The 23,764-nt window shown below is 39.9% G+C and overlaps 2 protein-coding genes across 4 annotated transcripts in view; one reads left to right on the top strand and one right to left on the bottom strand.

Moving 5' to 3' along the window:
* Nucleotides 1-298: 298 nt before the first annotated feature.
* On the bottom strand, nt 299-11,010 carry men1 (multiple endocrine neoplasia I). Of its 2 annotated transcripts, none has more exons than XM_008285191.1 (10): nt 10,941-11,010; nt 9,035-9,524; nt 8,683-8,891; nt 7,813-7,941; nt 6,171-6,211; nt 5,975-6,062; nt 4,225-4,361; nt 2,672-2,816; nt 1,709-1,882; nt 299-1,579 (listed from the first exon to the last, which is right to left on the bottom strand). In XM_008285191.1, the coding sequence occupies exons 2-10, from the start codon at nt 9,468-9,470 to the stop codon at nt 1,058-1,060; spliced, it is 1,881 nt and encodes a 626-aa protein (XP_008283413.1). In that variant the 5' UTR covers nt 9,471-9,524; nt 10,941-11,010; the 3' UTR covers nt 299-1,057. The 2 variants fall into 2 exon arrangements, with proteins under 2 accessions (XP_008283413.1, XP_008283412.1); XM_008285190.1 differs by having other exon boundaries at nt 9,035-9,519.
* A 916-nt stretch (nt 11,011-11,926) lies between these two features.
* Nucleotides 11,927-23,764, top strand: part of rtn3 (reticulon 3) — a 35,310-nt gene continuing 23,472 nt past the window's right edge. Inside the window, exons 1-2 of one of the 2 annotated variants that reach the window (XM_008285188.1) lie at nt 11,927-12,210; nt 20,045-20,092. In XM_008285188.1, coding sequence (XP_008283410.1) covers nt 12,120-12,210; nt 20,045-20,092 — 139 coding nt within the window. In that variant the 5' untranslated portion in view covers nt 11,927-12,119. The remainder of the gene's footprint in view (nt 12,211-20,044; nt 20,093-23,764) is intronic. The other variant, XM_008285189.1, reaches the window with a different exon arrangement.

The raw sequence follows: 23,764 nt of genomic DNA, 5'->3' as shown, positions 1-23,764 counted from the left end.
GTCAATGATGTGAAAATGTGATTAGCCACAATTAATTTATGATCTAACAAGGGGGGCAATTACTTTTTCACACAGGGCCAGGTAGGTTTAAATAGCTTTTTCCCAGAAAACATTAAACCATCATTTGAAAACTGCATTTTATGTTTACTTTGGTTATCTCTGTCTATTATTTAAATTTGTTTAATGGTCTTAAACATTTAAATGGGTGAAATATTCAAAAAAAAATAAGAATTTGAGAAGAGGGCAAATACTTTTTCATGGCACTGTACATATCTAATACACATCAGACCAAATCACATTCTGTTTTCATCAGGTCTTTATTACTTGCAGTTACAAAAACAAGAACAAAAACCACAAATCATCAAGCAAATTGGATGTAGCAGGGCCATCTAATGTGGCTCCATCTCAACAGTGCATGGTCTTCCTGGTCTTCTCTAATTGTTAGAAACAGGCCTAGCTCAGCTATTGTCAAAACTAAAGGCCACCTACTTTAGAAAAGAACAAAGGCAAAGTAAGGCAACATAGAGCTAGCAAGAAAGAAGCTGTTGATAGAGCAGAGTGGACAATGTTACACAGTAACTATCCTAAATTAATCACTTCCAAGGCGTCAGTCATGAACAGGTTCCTATGAGTACAGGTTGATATTAACACATCTGTAAGTTGGATTCTAGTCCTCCTCATTACTTTGGCTTCAAACATCCACATGTAAGTCAATGAGAAGTTAATAGTCAGTGCGCAATTGGCTGCCAATTAAAAACACAAACTAATGATGAATACTTACAATCTATCAAACTAGGTGGGTCCCCAGAAATTATTCATTAAATAAAAACAGAATGAAATGTTCACCCCTCAGTTTAAACCTGATATGTGATGCTTAACTCAAGATGATCTGTGCAAGTCAAATATATTGCTAGGAACTATGAGGATATAGACTGAGAGGATCCTCTGGATGAAAACACTGGTAAAAAGTTTCAAAAACAGAAGCGAGGTTAAACGGGTGTCCCTGTTGCTGTTCACAGTATATCCCTACAGTCTCCTCCTACAACAATCAGCATGTCTACAGTGACTTGCGCTGGCGCTTCATGAAAGACATGGAGTAATCCCCAGCTGGTGTGCTCTTCTGCCTCTTCATCTGGACCTGTGACTGGGCAGTGAGTTGCAGCTTAATGGCGCTGGAGTTTACCTTGGCTGCACACAGCAACTCCTTCATTCCCTTCATCTTCTCACTCTGAAAGATGACTACAGGGCCAGCTGGGGAGGGGGACGCTTGCTGCTGAGACGAGGGTGAAGATGCAGAGTCTGGGCTGGGGGACTTGGGTTTTCCTTCAATATCTCCTACCCTCAGGCCCTGGGAAGAACGGCGACGGACCCCTCCTTCTCCCACTTTCTTGGGCTGAGCAGCTGCTGGCAACTGGCTTGATGGGGAGGTGGGAGCAGCAGGAGGAGGAGAGCTCTGATCCTCTAATTTGGATTCTCTCCTGGGACCTCGCCTACGGCCCTCCCGGGTGTCCTCACTTGACTGGTCATCATCATCCTGAGACTCAAGCTCTTTGGTGATGATCGACACTTTCTGACGAATCTTTGGAAGCAGAGCAGAAATTTGTTTTTAGCTACAAACCACCACGTGTGAGCCAAATCTCCTGTGGAGATTTTGTACTGACTACCCTTATTTTGAAGTTCAGAGGCAGAGATTTTGTGGGGTCCTCACCTGAGCATCAAAGCGGCTCAGAGACTGGACTAGGTATGTGGCCCAGCCCACATGAAGAACCGGAGTGGGACTTCCCTCCTCCCACTTGCAGATACCATCATAAAATCGCAGAAGGTGGGCAAAGCATTCTGGGTCCTGGAGGGCTGAGAAGACAGCTGCCTGCTTGGGGTGTTCCTGAAAAAGAACAGAAGTACAAAGGGAAGGCAAGAATGTGAGAATGAGCTCCAAAGTGAAACATGATACATCGATACAAATTATACTTGAAGCTGATTTTTACTCACATTGTTATCAGAATGCCGCCCCACATGTGGCCAAATCAGTTACACCAATTTGACAAAATATAAATATATACAGGCTAAAAAGGGTGCCAAGGAGAGCAGCAGCACATACCTGTAGCTAACATTACAACAGCATATTAAGGAGCTTGTGGAGTGTAGCTCTACTGACATCATTCATTTTTTTTCCATTATCATATAACTTGGTCTGTATGTTGATTTCACTGTGTTCTATGAGATTGACAAAATCATTTTCTACATCTTCCCTTTTCAATGACAAGCTTGATGTCACACTGAGCTGGTAAAATGCAGGAGAAGAATAGAAGATCCTTAGAAAAATGACACATCCACTCTGGACTAGATTATAATTACTGACCAGAGTAGGTAATATTAAATCACCCTACATCACCTCCCGAAATAAACCCTGTCTAGATGGGGCTGTAGTTAATAGACTGATATCTTTCTCCCAACACAGTTCCTTCCCACTGTCTCCCGACTGCTTGCTCAGATGGAGTCCAAAGGTAACTTTAGTTTATGGGTTCTCTGTTCAAAATTCAACTATGTTAAGTGCTATGAGATGATATAAATTATGAGCTGTGTGGTATAAATAACATTGAATTGAATGGAACAGATAACATGTCCATAGATGGAGGGGTCTTGCTGTGTTAAAACCTCTCTGAGTACTCACCTTGTCAGCTCCTTCTCCTCCCTCTCCTCCCTCCCCAGGACTCTCTGCAGCAGCAGTAGTCTCCTTCAGCAAAGTGGGAATAACATCATTTGCAATGTCGAAGAACTCCTTGTAGATCTCCTCATCCTCACGGAAATAGTTATATCTGCAGGTGACAGGAGGAGGACTTTTAATACATCAGGGAGACAGCCAGGACACAGCCAGCAAGATATGAATTAAACACCTATTTTTAAAATCTACTAAAAGTCATTATACAGAGACAGTGTTAGGTTGAGATTAAAAGAGGGCCCTATGGGTGCTCAGAGAAAAAAAACGTAAATGCGGTCCTGTAACATGCTGCAGCTGTGTTAGAAGGCCCCACAGCAGGCCAGACGTGACAAAAAGTGAACTCTGCCGCAAAGCCGACAAAGAATCCACTGTTATGAACACAGGCACACATTTCCCAATGATGGTGCACTGAGGGCGAGCTGAAATTGAAGAACAATGGGCAAGCAGGAAAGGGAAGCTGACAGATGAGAGGGAATGTGTGTGGTGGGTCAGTGCTGGTATTTATAGCTACAGCTCACGAACAGTGTGTTTGAAGGGGAGGAGAAAGGGTTAGGATGCAGAGCTGGACATTTCCTGGATAAGTCACCACACCCTTTCAGACTAACTGCAACAGGACTTCTCTGTGTTGGCTGCGTTGTTATAAAGAAAAAAAAAACTGAGCGAAAAAACTCAACTAGAGTTGACACTTAGCTTCCACATGACTTTAATAGATATTTTGGGGATAAGAGGGCTGCTCAATGCACTTAATGATTTTGATGTGGTCACAACTCAACTCTAGAAAGATAGCTGTGCATTTAGTGCCATCTTGTGTTCATCTGGTGAAATAACAACTGAAGCTGCTCGCTGAGGTTCTGCTGTTGAATGTTACACCTGTGTTTTTAACACAGAGGAAGAGGGGTAACTCTAGTAGTTTCCTCTGGTTTGAGTTACCTCCATTTGTGAAACAGAAAACTCAGAGTTTTCCTCATTTCAGTTTTCACGAAACCTGCTCTGTGAAATGTTCACACAGGCAGAGTTTGGGAATGGTGACTGGATTCACTGAGGAGAGTCGGTCTGTTGTCATAGAGACCAGTATAAACAGGCAATGTGACTAAAACTTATTGTCATTAGTCATCAATGCAGAAAAAGTAGAGCTGTAATTTTTAACAGTATAAATGAAGGCCTTCGATTAAGATTTAGGTTCACTATTGTCACTGTACAGACTATAACAAAATCCAGTCTTTATGTTTGTAGCGACAGGTACTTCAGCCCTAAAATGAAAGCATTTCATTGAGATGAGCTGCTTCTCGAGGCAGTCCCTCATACTGCAGGTTTGTTTACTGTTGTGGCTGTCATATGTTACTGGTCAAGTAACAGCATTTTAATCATCCTGAAATTAGATCAGTGTCTAAAACCTCTAAAAAATTAAGAATATTTTGTGCATTTTGAATCTAATTTTGAAAAAGAATGTGATCAACAATACATACAAAACTCCCTTTCCGTGTGTAAAAGCAGTGTGAACTTACTCTTGCATGACCTGAGCTGCCTCGGCCCAGGCTCTCAGAGCCTCCCGCACATCCCTGTGTCTGTAGTGGAAACCAGCGAGGTACATGTAGGGGTAGATGTGCTCATTGTTATAGTGCCTCTGAGCAGAGGTGACAGCCTGAGAGAGAGACAAAGAGAGCACAGAAAAAATAAATGACTCAAGCCTCCTGATCTGTATAGATGTACAATAGAGCCAAGCTGATATATTGGAGGTCAATTTAAGCTAATTGCAGATAAATTGTTACCAGCATTTAGAACAGCTATGCAATGCTAATGCTGGCTTGTTTAGACTCAAAAAGGTAATAGTTGATAGCATGAGTTTGATTGTGTCAGTAGGCTGTGCTCACTACTATTCAGTCTGAAAAAAATACAACAGGGTGTGTGTTAGAACATTGTGTTTTAAGTACATTTTTTTGGAGTTCATGTAGATTTTATACATTCATTTGTTCTTTTGTTTTTTTTTTTTGTACTAAGAAATGTCAATGGTATTGGTCAATGGTAAGTTCCTGGTATTGTGACATCCCTAGAAAAAAAAATCGAAGTGACAGGGAGCCAAAGAAAGACACTAGAGCTATTTAATTACCCGTATCTGGTAACCAGAGCACTGTGACATTGCAGTACACTAAATCTTGAGTTCACTGAAAGTATTTAAACCCAGCAGATCGCTGCAGAACAGAACTCATTCTGTGTTCCAAATCACATACCTTTTTCTTCTTCCTTTCAGCATATACTGCAGTTGATCTGAAGTATGTACTGTTGCATGAGGCATGCATACATTTGGGACATATAGGTTTGTCCTAATACTGTGTCTTAAACTCTGACTGTCTTGCTAGTATGTCAGTCTCAATCTGCAGTGCAAAATGAGCTGTCATCTGTCTGTTCGGTTTCAGACACTCACAGTGGTTTATACCGTTACAGACACTGTGACGTATGTGAAGCATCTTCCACTGAGCAGAGAATTGTGGGTCAGAATGACCAAAAAAGGCATGCTGGCTTCATACTGCGAAATGAGAACAGATATAGGACATTCTGGTATTTTCGGCATACTGCATTTGACACGTTATGTATGAGGACACACTAAGTTTGTTTCTGGCATATTATATAGTAGGACAGCATGGGTGCTGCATTCATGCATAGATTACTGCCTTTGCCAGTGTTATACTATGTGAATAGTTAAAAAAAATGTAAAGTTTTGTTACAATTCAAAATAACCCCAATCATTCTAGAGTGATAACTTCTTTGCAAATAAAGTTTGCCAAGTCATCTAGTGAAAATTCCCTCCTTTTTTTGTATCGTACAAAAACAAAATACCACATTGTCATTTTTTTCCCCAATACCATGCAGTCCTAGGATAATGATAACCAGAGAATTGGAAACACATTTTATTTTGACCAAAGATAATATACCTGTAGTTCAAACTGAGACAGTGTATTTTCAGAATGAACACTAACCCCCTTAGCTTATATCACCTTTCAAAAAGCTACCAACAACTGGTAATATTAGAGGGATTACTTAACCAGCATAAAAACTAGAAAAAAAAAACATCCTTAAACTGAGTCAACTCTGTCTCTGTACAAGTTTACTGCATCATTACTGACAGTAGGTTTTTGGAAAAGTGATATAATAGTTGGTTGGAAAAAGCTTTCCTGTTCAACATTGTAGAAAATGTCAGAGCTGGCAAAACATTCCTTACTGCTGTGTGACTCATAGTAAACCTCTAGAACACCTTACCTTAAGGTGAATTTTCAGGGGGCTCTCTTTTCCTGGGATTGGATCCTGGTCCTCAAGGTCTGCTAGAGTGCCCATGGCCATAGGATATCTGGTGCAGGAAGAGGGATATTATCTTCAACAAGAAAACCTGAGTTCTTTGCAGCGGACAGGTGATGTGCACCGAGTATTTACTAACTTCACCAACACAGACACTCACCTGTCGAGGTCACCTCGCTCGTACAGCAACCAGAGGAGTTTCTATTGAACCAGGAAGAACATAAAAAGATTGGTATATATAAGAGAAGACAGATCATAAAAAGCATTAAATAGAGAAGAAGAGCCTTTATCATTAAGAGCTGTGCATTCCCATGGAAGACTTAATCACGGAAATGTTATGATTAATGTAAATTACCATATATTGATGAGTTTTTACGTGCATTAGATGCAAAGAAAAACAGTCCTTTATTTCTCATATCACTTTTTAATAAGAGTTTACCACATTTAAACCACTAATGCTTATTGCTTTTTTTGTTTGCTTGTAATAGACATTCAGCACACACTCAACACTTAGTGTGTACGTATATAGCCCTTTTTAGACAATGGAATGCATAACAATTCTTCAACAAACTGCAAAAGTGATAGTTTTTGCAGACAATGGTCACTTTATTCTAATGCACCGATATGTGTCATATGTCCGAAAGTGGCATATCAAGCATGAGGCAGAGCTCCAGACTAACTTTTTCACTCGTTGCACCTCCCACCTGGTCACAGGAGAAACAACTCACACACTGAACATTTGCTTATCAATGAACTCCACATTTACAGATGTTGCAGGCTGTGGTAGATGTGATTTTATCCACATGTGCAGCTTACTATGAGCAGAGAAAACGGCACATGTAAGTGCACTATACACAGAGCGCATTTTAAAATGTAAAGACCATAGTTGCTCGCTTTCATATAGAGGTTAGTGATTGATAACTATTTAATTTTGCAGCCCTACCACTGCGTCTCAGTATGTTCTTGCCTGCACCTGCATTCTGATCATCAGGTGTCTGAGTCAGACCTTTAACTCTGTTGGTTGAGGAACGCACATCAGCTCAATAGCTTGTTTTACACATCAGGCACAAACAGACTGACAGAGCTATGTAAGAAATAAAAGTTATACTTTCTACCACTATGACTAATGCAGTAGCTGTCTGTGCTGGTTAAAGCGACAACATAACAGCTAAATGATCATCGTTCACTGGCACAAATGCGACCACTTGAAATTTTAACTCGCACGCTCTCATAAAAGGTCGCATATGTGACCATTTTGGTTGCAGTCTGGAGCCCTGTGAGGTTAGAATATTTTTAGCACCACATGCTGAATGAACTTGAGTGTGTTCCAGGAGAAACTTTTCCTCATGTTATTGCTTTGTTAGGGCATTCTCCAAAACAATCATGTTGTGTAGTGAGCTGGACTTTTCACACTAGAGACATGTACAGACATATCTACGTCAGTAACTACATTATTATGTCTGCCTATACATTATTGCGGTTGCATGCAGTACAGACTTGTGCCGAGCTGAAAGCGTCAGGGAAATGTTATGAGATCCAACATTAGTAAGATTACTGTTGAACAGGCTGCTCATTCAGCAATGAAGCAGATGTTTTCAGATGCTCTCAGATTAATGTAAAAGGAGTGCATGCCTGAGAGGGCCTCATGATGTCTTAAATTCACTATAATGTATAATTTTCACCACATCATCATCATCCATCAGTACGCCTGTCACTGCTGAGAACGGTTCCTAATGTGTTGCAGGTCATTAGAAAAACAGATATGTAACAGTTTACTAAACTCCACAAGTGGTGGTACTCACCTGTTGTAGCTGCAGGAGCTCAGAGCTGTCGGTGTGCAGGTCCAGTGAAGGGTTGATGGCACAGACCATGAAGGCCACCTCCATGTTTCTATCACATTTCATGTAGGAGCCCTTTAGATACAGCCAGCTCTGGGGGAGACACATTAATAATATCATGCTGTTCACTTTGTATGACTGTCACTTTTTTGTGGAATCTCAAGTGGGAATACTACCTCTCTATTACACAGTGAACAGTGAATTCAATCTCGCAAATCAAAACCCCCAGTTGATTTTTTCCCTAAATTGTTCAGTCCTACTCCCTATTAAGCACAAACACATGACCACCAGAAATAAAGCTGCACCTGTTTAACACATACGAAACAAAAAATACACATTAAGATACATTGTACTAACTAGCTGTGGGAACAGGAGGTCTGCTTAACTTGAGTGACAGATGATTTACTTCAAATCAACTGCTAGATTAACAATTTGGTATATTTTGCTTGATATTTAAATAAAAATAATCACCATTACAGCTATACAGTCAAAAATTAAAATTACTGAGACCAAAACATATAAAGCTAATTCAAATTATTCATTTCAAATTCATTTAAACTGGCACGTAGCTGAATGTGCTCAGTGGTACCATATTACAAAAACTCCAAGTAAAAGCAGAAATGCATGTCTTTATGAATTATGGTTGAAAATATAACTATTACTATATGGCTGACAGTACAGTTGAGGTTTGTGGGATTCATGATTCAAAATGTATCCACATTTTCAAGCACAAGAAGGATCTGATTATTAGATAGATAAGTGTAAATGCACAGTTGCTAAATGAGGCGCCTGGTCAGTTCCACATCCACACTTAATTACATAGGCAGGACTTACCTTCTCATTGACTCCTGCTGTGACTGTTTGTCCTCGTCGGTCCTCGTTACCCTTCCCATGCCAGGTGACCTCTGCCGTCTCCTCGCCATTTTTGCTAAATATAACCCAGGCATGGTCTTCAGACAGTGCCAGGTGAACATCCTTCAGACCTAAGACTTGACATGCTGCAACCACAGCAAAAGCCACCCCAGAGCTGTCCAGTTTGGTACCTGGTTCAAATTTAATAAACAATGACTTTTATTAGCTTAACAGCTCTAACATCAATTAAAGTCACTCACCCAACAACTCTCACTACGCTCACCTAACAAACATGATATAAACTACTTTTAGCACTGTACTTGAAAGATTGTACCTGTGATGAGACTGAAGAGTGATTGGATGTGGGCCCTGTCCTTGAAGTAAGAGCGACTGAGGCTGTTCCAGATCACATCAGACACTTTTTTCACCAGCTCTCTGCTGGATCCAGCAGCAGTCCTCCGGTACTGAGAAAGATCCACCGCCCCACGGATTTGGGCCGTGAAGCGCTCATACAGAGCAGAAATCATGCCCAACTCCACGGTGGGAAAGCAGGAGGTGGGACAGTCTGGCTCTAGTGGCTCAAACCGGACCCCTGGAACGTTTATGGGGATGACCCGGTTCACAGCCAGAAAGTGCTCCACAAACCCCAGGACCAGTGAGAGAAGAGCGAGGTCTGGCTCCGACTTGCGGAGCTCAGCATCAAACAGCTGAACCACACCGTCAATCCCCCGCAGGGGAAAGTGCTTCTTCTGGGCTGAGTGCAAACCCATGATGTCTGCCGTCACTCACAACTCAGATATATGGGTGTCTCCTCGCCTGCTGTACTGATTGTAAAAGAGCAGTTAGTTCAACTCTACAACAATATTACACAGTGATGCTGCAGAAAATTGGCAAAATTTAAAGTTTTATTTTAATTAAAGCTCAGCAATTACCTAAAACAGTCTGTGATCTTTCTTTTCTTTCTTTCTTTCTTTGTGTTTTTTAAACAAACTTTACTCAAACTGGAGAAAATTTGAATTTGCTGAGGACTGTTTTAATTGGCAGATTAATTCACATTTGGGACTCTCGTGAGTATTGAAGGCAACAGAATGGTGTAAGTTAAAAATAAATTACAGAGTGTTACCAATATTGAAGGAAAATGTGACATTGCCAGATTAATTAAATCTTGCATACATTTTTTTTTAAAAACTTTGTCCCTTTGCATAACTTTTTCTGTCATCAGAAAAAGGTGGACATACAAAGTGCTGGAAAGAAAATGAAAAAAAAATAAATTAAAGTTTGACTTTGGCTGCACTGACTTCCTAGTGAGAGGTCTGAATTTTGAACAAAGTAAATCTAAACTATTATTTTTTTTATTTGTTCAACTTAGTAATAATGCAAATGGTGTAAGATAATACATTTTCAAATAATTTTGCTTTCAACTGATAATGCATCGGGGTGTACCCACTTCAGTTGTGCATTGTAAGTTACACAAGTGTACCCTTTCCCGACAAGCAATCCATAATGCCTTTACTGAGCTTAGTGTACTGTCCCTGGTATGGTCCCGTATCGGCAAAAAAACACTACAGTTTAAAAATCTCGTCAATCATTATTTCACAAGTGTTATTACGACTATCGTACGCTAAACATATCAAACATAAACCATGACCCGGCCATTGCATAATGTCGGTTACATCAATGCCGCTAACATGGGTTATATGGCGCTTAGGTGGGCGGGGCACTCCCACTGCTACATACGTAGATTAAATACAAACCTGCAAATAGAGCTTTTAGAGTTTCGTAACATCAACAACTAAGCGGGATTGTCTCCACAACATCCCAAATGCTCAGAACCTTTCAGTACCGGCAGAAATATTCACATATTCATTTGAGAGACCAGTTGGCTAATGTAGGCTAACCGGCTAACTTTACAAAATTAAGTTAGCTACACACGTGAGCGTTCTTTCGGTTTTAGTGTGCTGAATGGATACTATGCTGATGGATAAGTAAGACAAAGCACAGAAGCAACACGAACTAGAAGGTGATCCCCATACCGAGACAAACAGCTTGCGAACAGCAGGCTGAATGACGACTGTTATCAGAACCAGCTAACAAGCTAACAAGCTGCTAGTTAGCTAAACCCACCACTTTTAAACAACGTAAATCGCCCTCGCACTTTAGAAAAGGTTATCACCGCAATACAGACTAATTCTAAACTCTTAACAACTCACAGTTTGATCGGTGTGTAAGACATTACATACCCGTTTTCTCACAGCCTCAGCCACATGTTTTTGTTTGTGTCCCCCTTCTTTTGCCGCGCAGTTCAGTCTGCTCGAAAGTCAATTGGAGTGTGTTACTACGCTCAACGTTTGCGCGCCACAGTAGATCTGCTAACTACACGTACGTCGCTGTTCGACGCAAATGTACGCCGGCAGGCCCATCCTTGTAGTTACAGAACTTTAACCCTGCGCACACCGGAGCCTCTCATGTATGACGGGAAATGTAGTTCATATTACATTATTTGCACACCTCCCCCAATAGAGGGCAGCATGATGCCGTAATATGATATATTGCTACAAAATGGAACAAAGATAAACATTACATAATGGAAAACGTGCTACAATAAAGCACATATACCCTTTAGAGTTACATAAAACTGCGCTGAAGTTGCTGCATTTTCATCAATAATAAATCTGACCAATGTGGCGATGGCTGGCTGTGTTACAAACAGCTCAAACACGCATCTGTTTGTGCGTTACAAATGTATTTAATATTTTTGATTAAATATAAGTTCATACAACGCAGCCTATTCGTGATATAAGAACTAACGCAGCCTACTTGTGATATAACATCTAATGGCCGAAATACAAAATCCCATTTTTTTTCAGAGCAGGTATGACATGGTGTCTGTGTTCAGGAATATTCCTCGTGCTGCCTTTCATTGCTGTCGAATTTTTCTACAGCGTTCATGAACGTCGTAAGAACATGCCAAAAATCTAGCTAGCAGTGTGGAGTTTTGCTGATATAAGAGGTGCTAGAATATACGTTTCAAAGGTAAAGAGCGCAGAGGACCGATTAACGAATAGGGTAGTTATAGTAATTTGCTGCTTTATGTATATATATTGAACGCAGACACAAGTCCTGTCTGACAGATTCAAGATAGAGGAGCCTAAACGGGGACTTTGAACGTCTCTCACCCCGACATGTTTTTTTTTTTCTTTCTTTACCCCTCCTCCACAATCCGTCTTGTTTCCCTCCATCTCTGCTCCTCTTTCAGTGCTCGGACGGTGCGTTAAGGTGCGGAACCGAGTCCCGCTCTTGGGGAAAATTAAGGAAAGTCAGACGACATTTACACCTTAAGAAGGACAGTATAAGCCAATTTCAGCTGAGACGACCGACATTTAACCGCCTTTGTGCAGTTGTTTTAAACCTAAAGTAAAATGGATCCAATGACTCAGTCCGCCCAGATATCATCGTCGCAAGGGTTTGCCGATGGACAAAATTCTGCTGCCAAAGAATCAAAGTTATCCGGTAAGAAATACCTGACGGTTACGTAGCTGTTTTTTGACGTTTGCGTATTGCTTCACCACGAATATCTATTAAATCCCATGCGCTCTGTTTTTATTTTAGAGGCATGTAGTAATGATTGCATAGGTTAATAACGTCAAGTCTGTAACGCCATAATTCAACTTAACGTTAGAACTGCAGCTGTTGCAATACCAATCGCCTTCTTTCATTTTGTTTCCTGCCTTGTGCGAGGTTGTCTAAACTGGCTTTAGCTACTATGGGAAACACCTGTGATAGTGAATGTATCCTGACACACGGCTACGAGTTATACCCCATGTAGCTCTAGCTTGCCTCTGATACCCATTGTCGTCTTGTATGCCGTTAATACAAGCAAGACGTCTTTTATGAGCATGTCGGCTTTATGTCGCCATGCTAATAAATAGAAGCACAAAACGGAGGCAGATCATAAGACTAGACATTTTACTAAACTGTACATTTGTCATGCCGAATTGTCCACTTAACAGCCAAACACGGAATTGTGAGTTGGCAGAGCGTGTTAATCAGAGTTGTCAAAATGTTGAAAGGGGCTAATTTTGTGATTAGCGGGGTAATTTGAAACGGAAAGCGAAATGGTATCAATATACGTGGAGCTCGGTACATTTGATGTTGCTGAATTGAAATGTGTTTCCTATTGCCTCATGTTATTGTCTTACGTCATATTCTACAACGTGGGTATGTTTGTTGATAAGTAAAGAAACATTACATGGCACTTTTCATATCAACGTTTGCGTTGGCAAAACGTTGTCGGTGCAAGATGTTGCGATGTTCTGCACTGCAGATACATTGTTACTGGGCAACTGCCAATGAAGGGAGGACCTCTTAAAGGCGCATTGCCCTTTTCATGTCAGTGTCTTGATAATGGAAACCAGAACAAAACATCAAGCCGTAAGAGCTTCAGTAAAATCCTTTATTTCTTAATTTATAGACGCCATTTTTTTTGCCAGATTAGATGTCTCATTAGTTTTTCCAGGTAACAGCGTCTAGGGGAACCTAATTACAACAAAGGAACGGTGTTTTCTTCCAGGGCCTTATTGACAGATTGTTGTGTATGAGGGAGTGGCAACCTCGCCATCACTAACTGTGTGTATGTTTGTGTGTTAAGCTGATCTGATTTCAGTTCCACGTCTCAATCAGCCACCTTACATGTGAGCATTGTGAAAATCCTTCAAGGCCATGTACTGCTGATTAAAAGGATTGGAGGCTTTGAAGAATTGCAGCACATGTGATGAAGGGTGGCAACTGAATATGGCAGGGTGTGGCACATGATGCCTCACGGAGTTTTAGTTTGTTCTTGGAGTGGATAACCCTAAATGAGAAAAAAGCAAAAACGTGAGAAGTTAATATGGTTGCAAAAGTAAATCACATTAGAGATGTTTTAGTAGCAAAAATCTCTCAATGCTTTAATGCAATCCATAATATGGTTAAAAAAAACAAACACAACCTTACCAACACCTGTGACCAAATTATAATCTGTTAGATTTATAATCTAACATATTTGTCAGCAGTTATGGATGGTTCTAGAAAATTAGAAGCCATGAACAAGTTTGGCTTTTGTGTTCAGGGAGTTTTGTATAACCTGTTTTTTCCACTAAGTGTTAAGTTTGTGTGTGTGTTTTTTAATTTCAGTAAATATAAGTGCCTGTAGCATGCATAGTTTAGTGGTAGTTTGCTTCTGTAAAAGATTTTTTTCTTCCAGAACTATTTTTCTAAAGCAGACTCGAGAAGGCATGGCTATAAGAATGTTTTTTCAGCAGCTCTGGCAAAACACAATAATCATCACTGTGAGTGATTACAGCACTGCTAAGTCACCTTTAAATATGGGCTTTGGGCCCAACTCTGGATTCACATCATATGGACAGACTGTTAAATGTATGTTTGCAATATACATCACTTTTGCAGCACTAAATTAATATTTTTCTTTCTTTCTTTCTTTCTTTCTTTCTTTCTTTCTTTCTTTCTTTCTTAATATTAATGGCATAGAGTTAACATTTGGCTATTTGATAACCAGTTCATGTCTGTATTCTGTCACAGCAGCTATTCTTAGGACATAACTGCAGTAAATTTTGTAATATATTGAAACAATTACAAACATGAGTGGTCCAGCTTGGCAAAATATAAAAATACCATTAATTGAAATTTTAACCTTTATTTACTATACCTGCAGAATCAGCCAGTCATTTGTTGTTCATATCAGAGACATGTCTTTAAGTCTTATTTTCCCTGTTTTAAAGGTATCTAGTCATAATTCGTAAGAAACTTCCCGTTGGCTTTTACAAATTTAAGTGAAATCTCCATATTCACAGCACTAATTCCATTAGCACACAGAAATGATTTATCCTCACCATTTTTTAAAGTCACTACTGCTCTACTTTTCTTTCTCCTTAAAGTTCTGAGAAAGTAAAACATTTCTTGGCTTAAACGGCATTCTTCTCATCCTTGTTGGGCTTTTGGATTCAAATATCTACAGGACATGCTGATTTGCATTCATGATAATGTAGCATTGATCAGACATTGATCTCACTGACCCCGTCCCAGATCATGCACGCAGCATGCTTTCATGTATACCCCAAGTGACAGGCACACAGAGAGGACTGTTTTTTAAAATATATATACACACACATATACACATATACTTCAATGTATTTTTGTAAATGTTACTTTTATATTCGTAGGTTGCAACCAGTTGCAGTATTTGTTGACACTTTTTTAAAAAAGAAAGACACAACCATTGTCTGTTCAATAAGCCAGTATTTAATTTAAAAAAAAAAAAAGTTTCATGTTTCGTCTATTAGGTTTCGCTGTAGTGAAAACCTACCAGACTAAGACATCAACATCAAGGTACATACTGAACTGTGATTTTTGATGGCTTCTTTAAACTTAACTTGTGAAGAAAGTTCACTTGCCACAAAATGTATCACCTTTTTAAATGCACATTTGAGGGCCTAATGTAATTATATTATCCATGACATTTGCTAACCTGTAGCTCTTTGAATCCATTGAATAAGGCATGGTACAGATGCAATGCCAAATTGGATGTGTTGGCTTTCTTGGTTTGTGTTGGTCTGTCTTTTACAGACAGGCTTTTTGGTGTCTGTGACTTTATCATGACTGTCAGCTATAAGTTAAACATTGCCATATTTTGCTTTGTGCATCTGCTTTTTGGGTAGTTTGTGGACAGTTGGCAAGAGCACTTGTTTTTGCAGCCATGTCTCTCATTTTGTTACCACAAAAGCTTCAGTTGGCACACCCACTATGCCTGCAGGGAGTGGAAGCAGCGCCCTGCACAAAACCAATACACACCCACTACTCTGCTGTCACACATTGACACAAATCTCAGGAAGTACAGCTTCTACCTTAAACATTCTTTTTCACACACTAATAAAATGGGGAATTGTATTGTTTTTGACAGCAGGGTATTGCAGTAGCTTTCTAGTATCAATATGCTGTGTAACATTATTTGGCATGACCACTCGCTTTGTTGGATAGCCTACGTAAATATGTGCTATTAGGATTATTAGCAAAATTACATTCTTCTTGTGTACTTGCTGTTTTTTTTCAGCACATTGACAATCATTACCACTTACTCCAGTGTCACTGCGTCTCAATTCGATCGTAAAATTCATATTTTGAATGCTGATTATTACTTTTTTTTAAAAATTGTTATGTAGAACAGTTTTTAAAAAGGTAGTATTCCCACTGTTCCACAATTTATGATGCCCCCAAGAATAGATACCTAAATAATTAAATTCATAACATAAGCTTGTTGACTAATGGCCTAAACTGATAACTACTTACTGACTTGGACAATCTTTGGTCAGGGGCAGCCTTAGGCCATATGTGTGCATACACTGTATAAATGTATGAATGTCCCTGAAATATTGCTGCATTACTGGATTGCTGTTTTTCTGTTCAAGACATCGTTGCTTTGGTTTTATTAGTATTGGTGAACCCATGCTGTAGTAATATTTTTACGAGTAATCTCCACTAGGTTTATCTTTAAGTTCGTGGATGTCACAAATACCAGATGGCCTGACCTTTGCCTTTCCAACTTCTGTCTGTAGCTGAGCCAATTTCACTTGACTTGCACGCTGATGACTGACAGTAGTCACTAAGGAAGTGGCACACTTCGAAACGAGGACCTAATTTCTCTAACTACATTGCATCAGCTTTTCAGGGGAAGTTAGCCTTGAAATCCATCAGTATATTGCTGCATTGCATACAGTCTCACAATCAGAAACCATTTAAATATCGTTAAGAGAAATATTTTTCACTTAATAACAGATTGTGCTCACACTCAAACACATAAGCAGTAGTCCCAAGCTCTACATTTTGATAACTGTGGCGCTCTGTTCAGTGTTTCAGCTGTCTGTGCACTCATATTTCTTCATTGGCATGGTCTATTATGAGCAGACTAACCTTTGCTGAAGGCATCAAACGCCACTTTTCAATCTGCACTTTTACCTTTCTGACTGTGTATACTGAAGGAAAAATGGGGCTTACTACTCTTTCCCTGTGCTATTATTTGGTATAATTTTGTGAACACAATTCCAGTAACTTGTTAGCAGTATACTAAAGTTCTAACTTGCAATCAATTTTGTAACCATTCATTATCATTTTGTTGTTCAATGAGGCTGTGTTTTAGTGATTTAGTTACGTTGATCGACATGATCGGTGTTAACTGTAAAGCAGTTAAATGTGAAGCACACAAGAAAAGCATCCAAGAACATGCAGTTCTTTCAGCCTCCCCCTTCTCTCTCTCTACTCATGTTGCCAAGCTGACCCTCCTCCCTCCGCTCGCTGCTGGAGCAAACCGTACCACTGAGGTTACAGAGGCAATCAGATGGCCCTGAGGGGTAGACAGTACAGGGTAGCTAGAGCACCAGGGCAGGAATTGCAGGCATGGCAGTAGCCACCCTGCACAGTCGCTTAGACACAGGGGTATGAAGGCTAAGTCTGCCAAGACCATGCTGACTTTTTTTTACTCGTGCCTGCCAATGACAGATTTACCTTATGTGTGGTGTTGAAGTGCATGCTGCAACTGGTTGAAGGCAGTATAAGCCTTGCCCCAACACGTCCTTTTTCAAAAACGATAATTTCCACCATTAGCCATTGGTTGAAGCTACACTAATGAATATTTTCTACATTAAATGAATCTAGTGACTTACAATGAATGAAAGAAGTAACCAGGAGTGACAGACCCATATATATTTTACCAACTCTGCGTTTCCCCTCTGCTCTACTGACTGACTGTTTAGCAGGTGTTTTTAGCTCAAAAGCAGGGATGCACAATAATGTTGGCTTCATCATTGGATTTGATCAATGGAGGTTTCAAATGAAATATCGGCATTGGTCCAAAATGAACATTGACAAACATGTGTCTTAACGTGTGTATGATGATGTGTTTTTGTTTTATATCCACAGCTTCCTATAAGATTCCAACAGACAGCAGTGCATTACCCGAAAAACTTTGTTGTAAAATTGCTTACAACATTATTTCAACCCAACTTGATATGTGCAGATTTGTTAATGCTGATGTTGTTCATTTTGATGTGCATAAGGATGTGATTCATGTTATTTAATTTCATATTTCAAGGTCATTGAGTGGTTAGTATTTGCTTTCAGCCTTCTTAACCACCCTCACCAGTTAAACTCAGACAAATGTGGACACACAAGATTTAGAGCTTGTACTAAGATTACAAAGTGAAGGTGTGGTGTGTTGAGATGGTAACACTAGTATGAATCTGAGAGAAGGAATGTCGCACCACAAGCACACACTAACACCAACCTGCCCATCCAGTACAAACTTCAGCTGAGCTGAACTGAAGGGAAACACCACACCTCACCTTTACACATCATCAGTCGTTTCCCATGACTCAAGGTATTTCTCTCCTGACATTCCCAACCTGTCTGATGACAAAAAAGAATGAGGTGTGAGCTTTGAATGTTTTGTTTCCATGTCACAGGTTGTGTTTAGAATGCAAGATATAATGTCTTCAGACTTATTTCACAATGTTCAGACCAAGTTACTCCTTTCAAGAGTATGTGGACCCAAAACTTGCAAAGTATGCCCCTCTGTTTCAGGAACATTTGGAACCTCACTGTACAGGTATACTCCCATTCCGATGCAACAACTTGAGAGCAGGCCTGACTCACAGTCTGTGCCCCAGGTTACCCCAAAGGTGTTAGATATGTAGAAGTCACAACTCTCTGCAGCCCTGCCAAGTTTTTGCACACTAATCTGGGAAAACGTATTTCTTAATGGAGCTGCCTTGAGCTTTGATTGTCGTGTTGAAACACAAAAGACAACACAAAGTTGGATACATTGCGCATACATTATTAAGTTTTTATCCAGACTTGCTAAAATTTGCAGTAGATTGCTAGGGGTCGCAGAATCTCAGGAATAGTACCAACTAGTGATGAGAAACCAATGCAGGAGGCAAAAAAATCTCACAAGCCAATTGTCAGGTTTATACATTTCAAGATTTACAAGGGCTTCGACTAACTAGTTTTGCAGCATCTGGCATTAAGCACAGTTTGATGTTTAATAACTTTCTTGTAGCAAACAGTGCACATGCCTTCGTAGTAATGTTGGCTAGCTCATCCGAATTATCAGATCTGAATGCCAACTATTTCGAGGCAGAGTCCTGTATCCCCGCCCTGGTTTGTCATCTGTCTCAGCTCAGTTATCTGCCTCTTCCTCCAGCTTTCTGTATCTTTACTAAGCTGTAGTCGTACTTGTTGTGGACTCAGTGCATCATGTCACTAAAGTGTGTCTGTCAATTGAACAGAAAAAGGACTGCATTTTTTTGACAGTTTTGAGGATCATACATTTAGGATAGACTAAATATGTTAGGACCACGATACGACACAAACCTAATGGAAATCTACTTTCCGGTTTGTTTCATGTATTAGATTGAAAAGGCTTACAGTCTCCTCATCATCCCAAACAGATGAGATGTTTTCATCTGCTACTTCTTTTCATCTCTTCAGTGGAGGCTTGAATGGCCAATCAGTCTCATGCTATATGTATGTCATGATTTATTTTCTTTTATTGGTATGTGGCACATCCAACAGAAGCATAAAACTTCTTATGCAATATTTCACCTTTCTTTTGTTTTTCCTTTAATTTCCACTTAGGTTTTAATATGTTTAAATCGGAAAATCCCATTAAAACGAGAAGCTGCATATACCTATTGTGTGCTGCAGATTGAAGATTTACCTCATGCAATTAAAGGGCCTAAACCTTTAAAACAACACCCCAGAACCAAGAAGTATGTGGACAAGGGTATTGGACTGGGCTGTCTACTGCCTCTGGCACTTGTGGCAGTAGTGAGTGAGCATTTATGTGAAAGCTTTGTATGGTGCTGGTTTCTAGAATACCAACACAGACAGTACTCGGTGAAGTACTGAAGAAGAAGTGGTGATCTTTTGGTTGTAGTCAATTTGTGGAAAGCACTTCAGTATGTTTGTAGAAGCAACTGAAGCAGTACTTTTGTCTGCTTCTTAAGTAAATGGTTTTGGTTTTGCCTGTATAGCAAATGTAAGTGCATGTGTTAAAGTTATTGTAGGTTTATTGAAGTAAACGATGAAAGCAAATGCATGGGCCATCACTGTTAACATTTGTATTTTCTGGTCTTTATTTGACGTAGTTCTTGTATAGCATGTAGAGTTGTTAAGGGTGGATAAGTAAACTCTTGTTTGCTCTTGATTTGAATGCCTTTATTCAAATGGGTGCAGTGGATAGGAGTTATTTTTTTCTTCTAGGATGATCATTGTTCTGTCCTTTTTATTTTTTCAGATTCCTTTCTTTCCTCTTCGCCTGTATCTCTCATTCAGTCTCCTCAAGGCAAGTGTATGGTTCTCTTACGCTGCTCGCCTGCTCTCTCCCTCTGTCCTGTACTCTCTCGCTGGCCTGCTGCTGTACTGCTCTACTTCATTCCTTTTTCTAGTGCCCCTCTCCTGCTCGTCAGAGTCCAAGAAAAATAGAGCGATCCTGCAAAAAAAAATAAATAAAAGAAACTCCAGTGATCTCCTGTCCTAACCTCAGCTCCTTCTATACCTCGACCAGTCTTTACCCACCCCTCCTCCTACAAACCTCGTCACGATATCCCATCTGTTTGACACTGCTGACCCTCAGTTACTACATTAATTGTAAGTTTGCCTGGCAGCAGAGCGCCTCCTGTTTTCAGTGACATATGGCACTGGTAATTTTCTTCGCCACCCCCAATCTCTGCTGCAACGTGAGATGAAGCCTTTCTAGCTCATGCCCTAAACAGCCATTTTGACCTATTGACAGGTTTTTGTGTAAGTTTATTGTGAGGGCAGCAGGAAGTGTATCTATTCATAGCCATAGCCTGAGCAGCAGAAGCTCTACATCAGAGATTATACAGCTATTTGCATGTTGTACAGTTTGAATAGCATGCCTTCAGTGCATTGAAGTGATCAAACAAATTGGCATTAACACCAGCAATCAGTAGCTCAAAACACATTTAGCCTACGTCTAATTCACTGCTAGTTTTTCTTACTGTATCTCCACAGACTTGACAGACACAAAGAATTACACTTATAAAACCTTGCCTCTGCAGCTGGTAGCAATCTAGTCCATTTTGGTCTTTTTACTGCCTGCTAGCAAGCATTATTTAGGTCAGCATCACTCACTGCAGGTTCAAGATAATCCCAAGATTGCCACCTTATTTTAAGAAAGCAGAGAAGTTCAAGTTCACATTGTGCGCACAAGAGCAGAAGCCTAAAATTGGCTGAGGTTGGTGTCCCGGGGGGATGATCCTACCTTCCTGCTGCCCTAGTATCGGAAACCCCCCCCAACCCTAGAAGCAACTGGGTCCCAGAGGATGAGTGGCACTGGAGATATCATCCACCGCCCAGTGGCCTGGGCCTGCCATTGCCTGTAGCTGCTCTCTCACCCTGTACCCCACTATCTGCTTATGGCTCTGTAGGCTTTGTGCATGTCTCATGTCATTGCTTAAGCATTAAAAGTAGGTTTTCTTTAATCAGTTTTTTTTTTCTTTCTTTTTTTCAAATTCATTTTGGCCTGTGTTTTTTTTCATTTTTAGCAAAGATAGTGTTCTGTACTTGAGCAAATACAGTGAAAGTAATGATTGTTAAATAGTCATAGATTAGTGTTGAGTAGTTGGTGACATGAGCCACAAACTAGTCACATATTGTTTTCACATATAAAGACACATCCAACCTTTTAACTGTAAAGGTACAAAGAGACATGACTATACCCTGTGGAATTTGAACCTTTGCAGACTCATCTGCTTCTCAGCAAAAAAATTCAGATCTGGTTTTAAAATTACAATATTTAATTAATAGGTCGATGTTTGAAATTGTAATGAGAACTGCTGTGATTGCTGAGCTTTAGATTATTTTGGATATACTAAACTTTAGTAAAAGTGACATTAGTGACTTAACTAATTAAACTAGTTATGTGATGAATAGATACAGTTGAGACACTTAAAAATATTTAATTTTGGTCTCCAAATCCCAACAGATTGTAATTACTGATATTATCTTAGTTCATCATCTCTTGGCCTAAGTGTAGAATGTCACACCCAGTGCTAGCCAAAGGCTATCACTGAACAGACAAAGTGATGGAGATCCTAGCATTTGCTGATGAAGTCAATGCAATGCATTAAAAGCTCAGAAAGAGATGGAGATAAATGATAGGGTTAAATTGACTTCGAGAAGAGGTTATTTTGTCACACATTGGATTCCAAAGGTCAATGTTGAACTTCCATGCACAGTGTAGAAGAGGTTTCTTCGAGTTGTATTAAATGTTTTTGATACCCAGGCCATATAGACAACAACATAGCTCCACTAAACTCACTGCACTGTTACTGTAGACAGTATGTAACATACATCAGGCATGGAAGGCCACTGAGGCCTAATTTGGCAGATGGTACATAACCAGTGGCTTATTATTGTGCAAAGTTGTTGACAGATTTATTTGAACCCTGTTTATAAAGCCACTTGTGGCTTATAATACTAATGGAAGTGGTTTAGGTGCTACCAAAGTAGCCCAAGAGCTGTCTAATATCAGTGGATGTGTTCTCACAGCACTGAATGTTTTGGAATTTGTTTACAAGTACCGAGCCAAAGGACTACAGCGCTGTTGGTGAGATGGAAAGTCCATTCATGTGGCCTACTTTGAACAAGGCATTGTATTGTGGTGCAGGGGAGGTGGCAGTCCTACCCAAGACAAAGTGGACCAGTCATTTGGGCAGCAGTGGGAAAAGTCTGTGTCTGTACAGTGGGCAGGGAGTGGCTGGGTCATGCTGACAATGCATCCAAGAACCCAAGGTTCACTTGGAGTAGAAAGAAATCAGAGTTTCGCATTAACTAGAGAAAACTGATGAATCTCAAAGTACCTTTTTAAAGGTGCATGCTGGGTAAAAGTTAAGTCATGGTCATTAGTTCATGGAGGTCGGCATTCACAGGTTAAACTGGGAAGCTGATGTTCATTTCCTAATATAGCTGCTAGCTCCCTGTCATCATGGCCTGATATTGGGGGGGTTGAAAAAGACTTACAAGATCATTGGTGCTGAAGGGGATCATGTGATTGTTGGAACAGTTGCTGAGAACATCTTTGGAAGTCTATGGCCTCCAAGATTGCCAGGGGCCACATGGTCTAAAAGCAGGGGTTATTACAGTGACAGTAAAAACCTCCTCAGATGTGTGGCTGAGGATATGGTAATGTTTAAATAACCTGATTAACCACACAAGGGCAGTCATTTTTTCATTTATTTTTATTTTTTATCAGAACATTCCATAATTGTGACAATGCTATGATAGGTATTTAACAAAGCTGAATTATTTAGCAGGTAACTGTCTACAACAAAGAATGCAACTCTTGATTTCTAGATATCATATTTTTTATATTCTGAAAATGTGAGGAAAGCTTGCTTAGCCATCAACTTGTAAAACTTGGTATAGGTCTTTTAGAGGTGGATAAAAACAGTGATGCCTGTGTGCAGGTCTGCATTACTGAAGACTTTACCATACTTAACATTTTTCACTCACTTTTTTTAAAGACTGAAATATGGTGAATATGGCAAAAGTATGTAGCTTGTTGGCTAGGTTGATTGTTGCTGCTAATGTTTGAACTGAAACAGATGGAGATCTCGTAACCACACCTTTAAGACTCAACCTGACTAAACCTGACTGGTCCAGTTAAATTTGAAATTTGAATCTGACTTATTTCATTCAAAACTGACTTTTTTGCCGAGTTATTGCAGTGCATTACCAACCACTGTCTTTCCCTCTTTCCACTGGATGCTGTATATGTATTTGGTACTTGACAAGTGGCACATTTACAAGGACAGTAATGTTTTTTTGTTGTTGTTGTTTTGTTTTTTTAACTTTAAAAAATAATCAAACTCAAAGTGAGCTTTATCTGTAGATGGTCCATAAAGACCATAAAAGATGGTCATAGCCCCTGGGGATGAAAAGATAGGCCAATGCAACAGTGTCTTAAACTTGTGTTCCTTCTAATGACCAG

The sequence above is a fragment of the Stegastes partitus genome, unplaced genomic scaffold (genome assembly GCF_000690725.1).
Source record: "Stegastes partitus isolate 25-593 unplaced genomic scaffold, Stegastes_partitus-1.0.2 Scaffold390, whole genome shotgun sequence".
NCBI lineage: Eukaryota > Metazoa > Chordata > Actinopteri > Pomacentridae > Stegastes > Stegastes partitus.
Note: the sequence above shows the minus strand (reverse complement) of the source record. Positions and strands in the feature narration are given on the sequence as shown.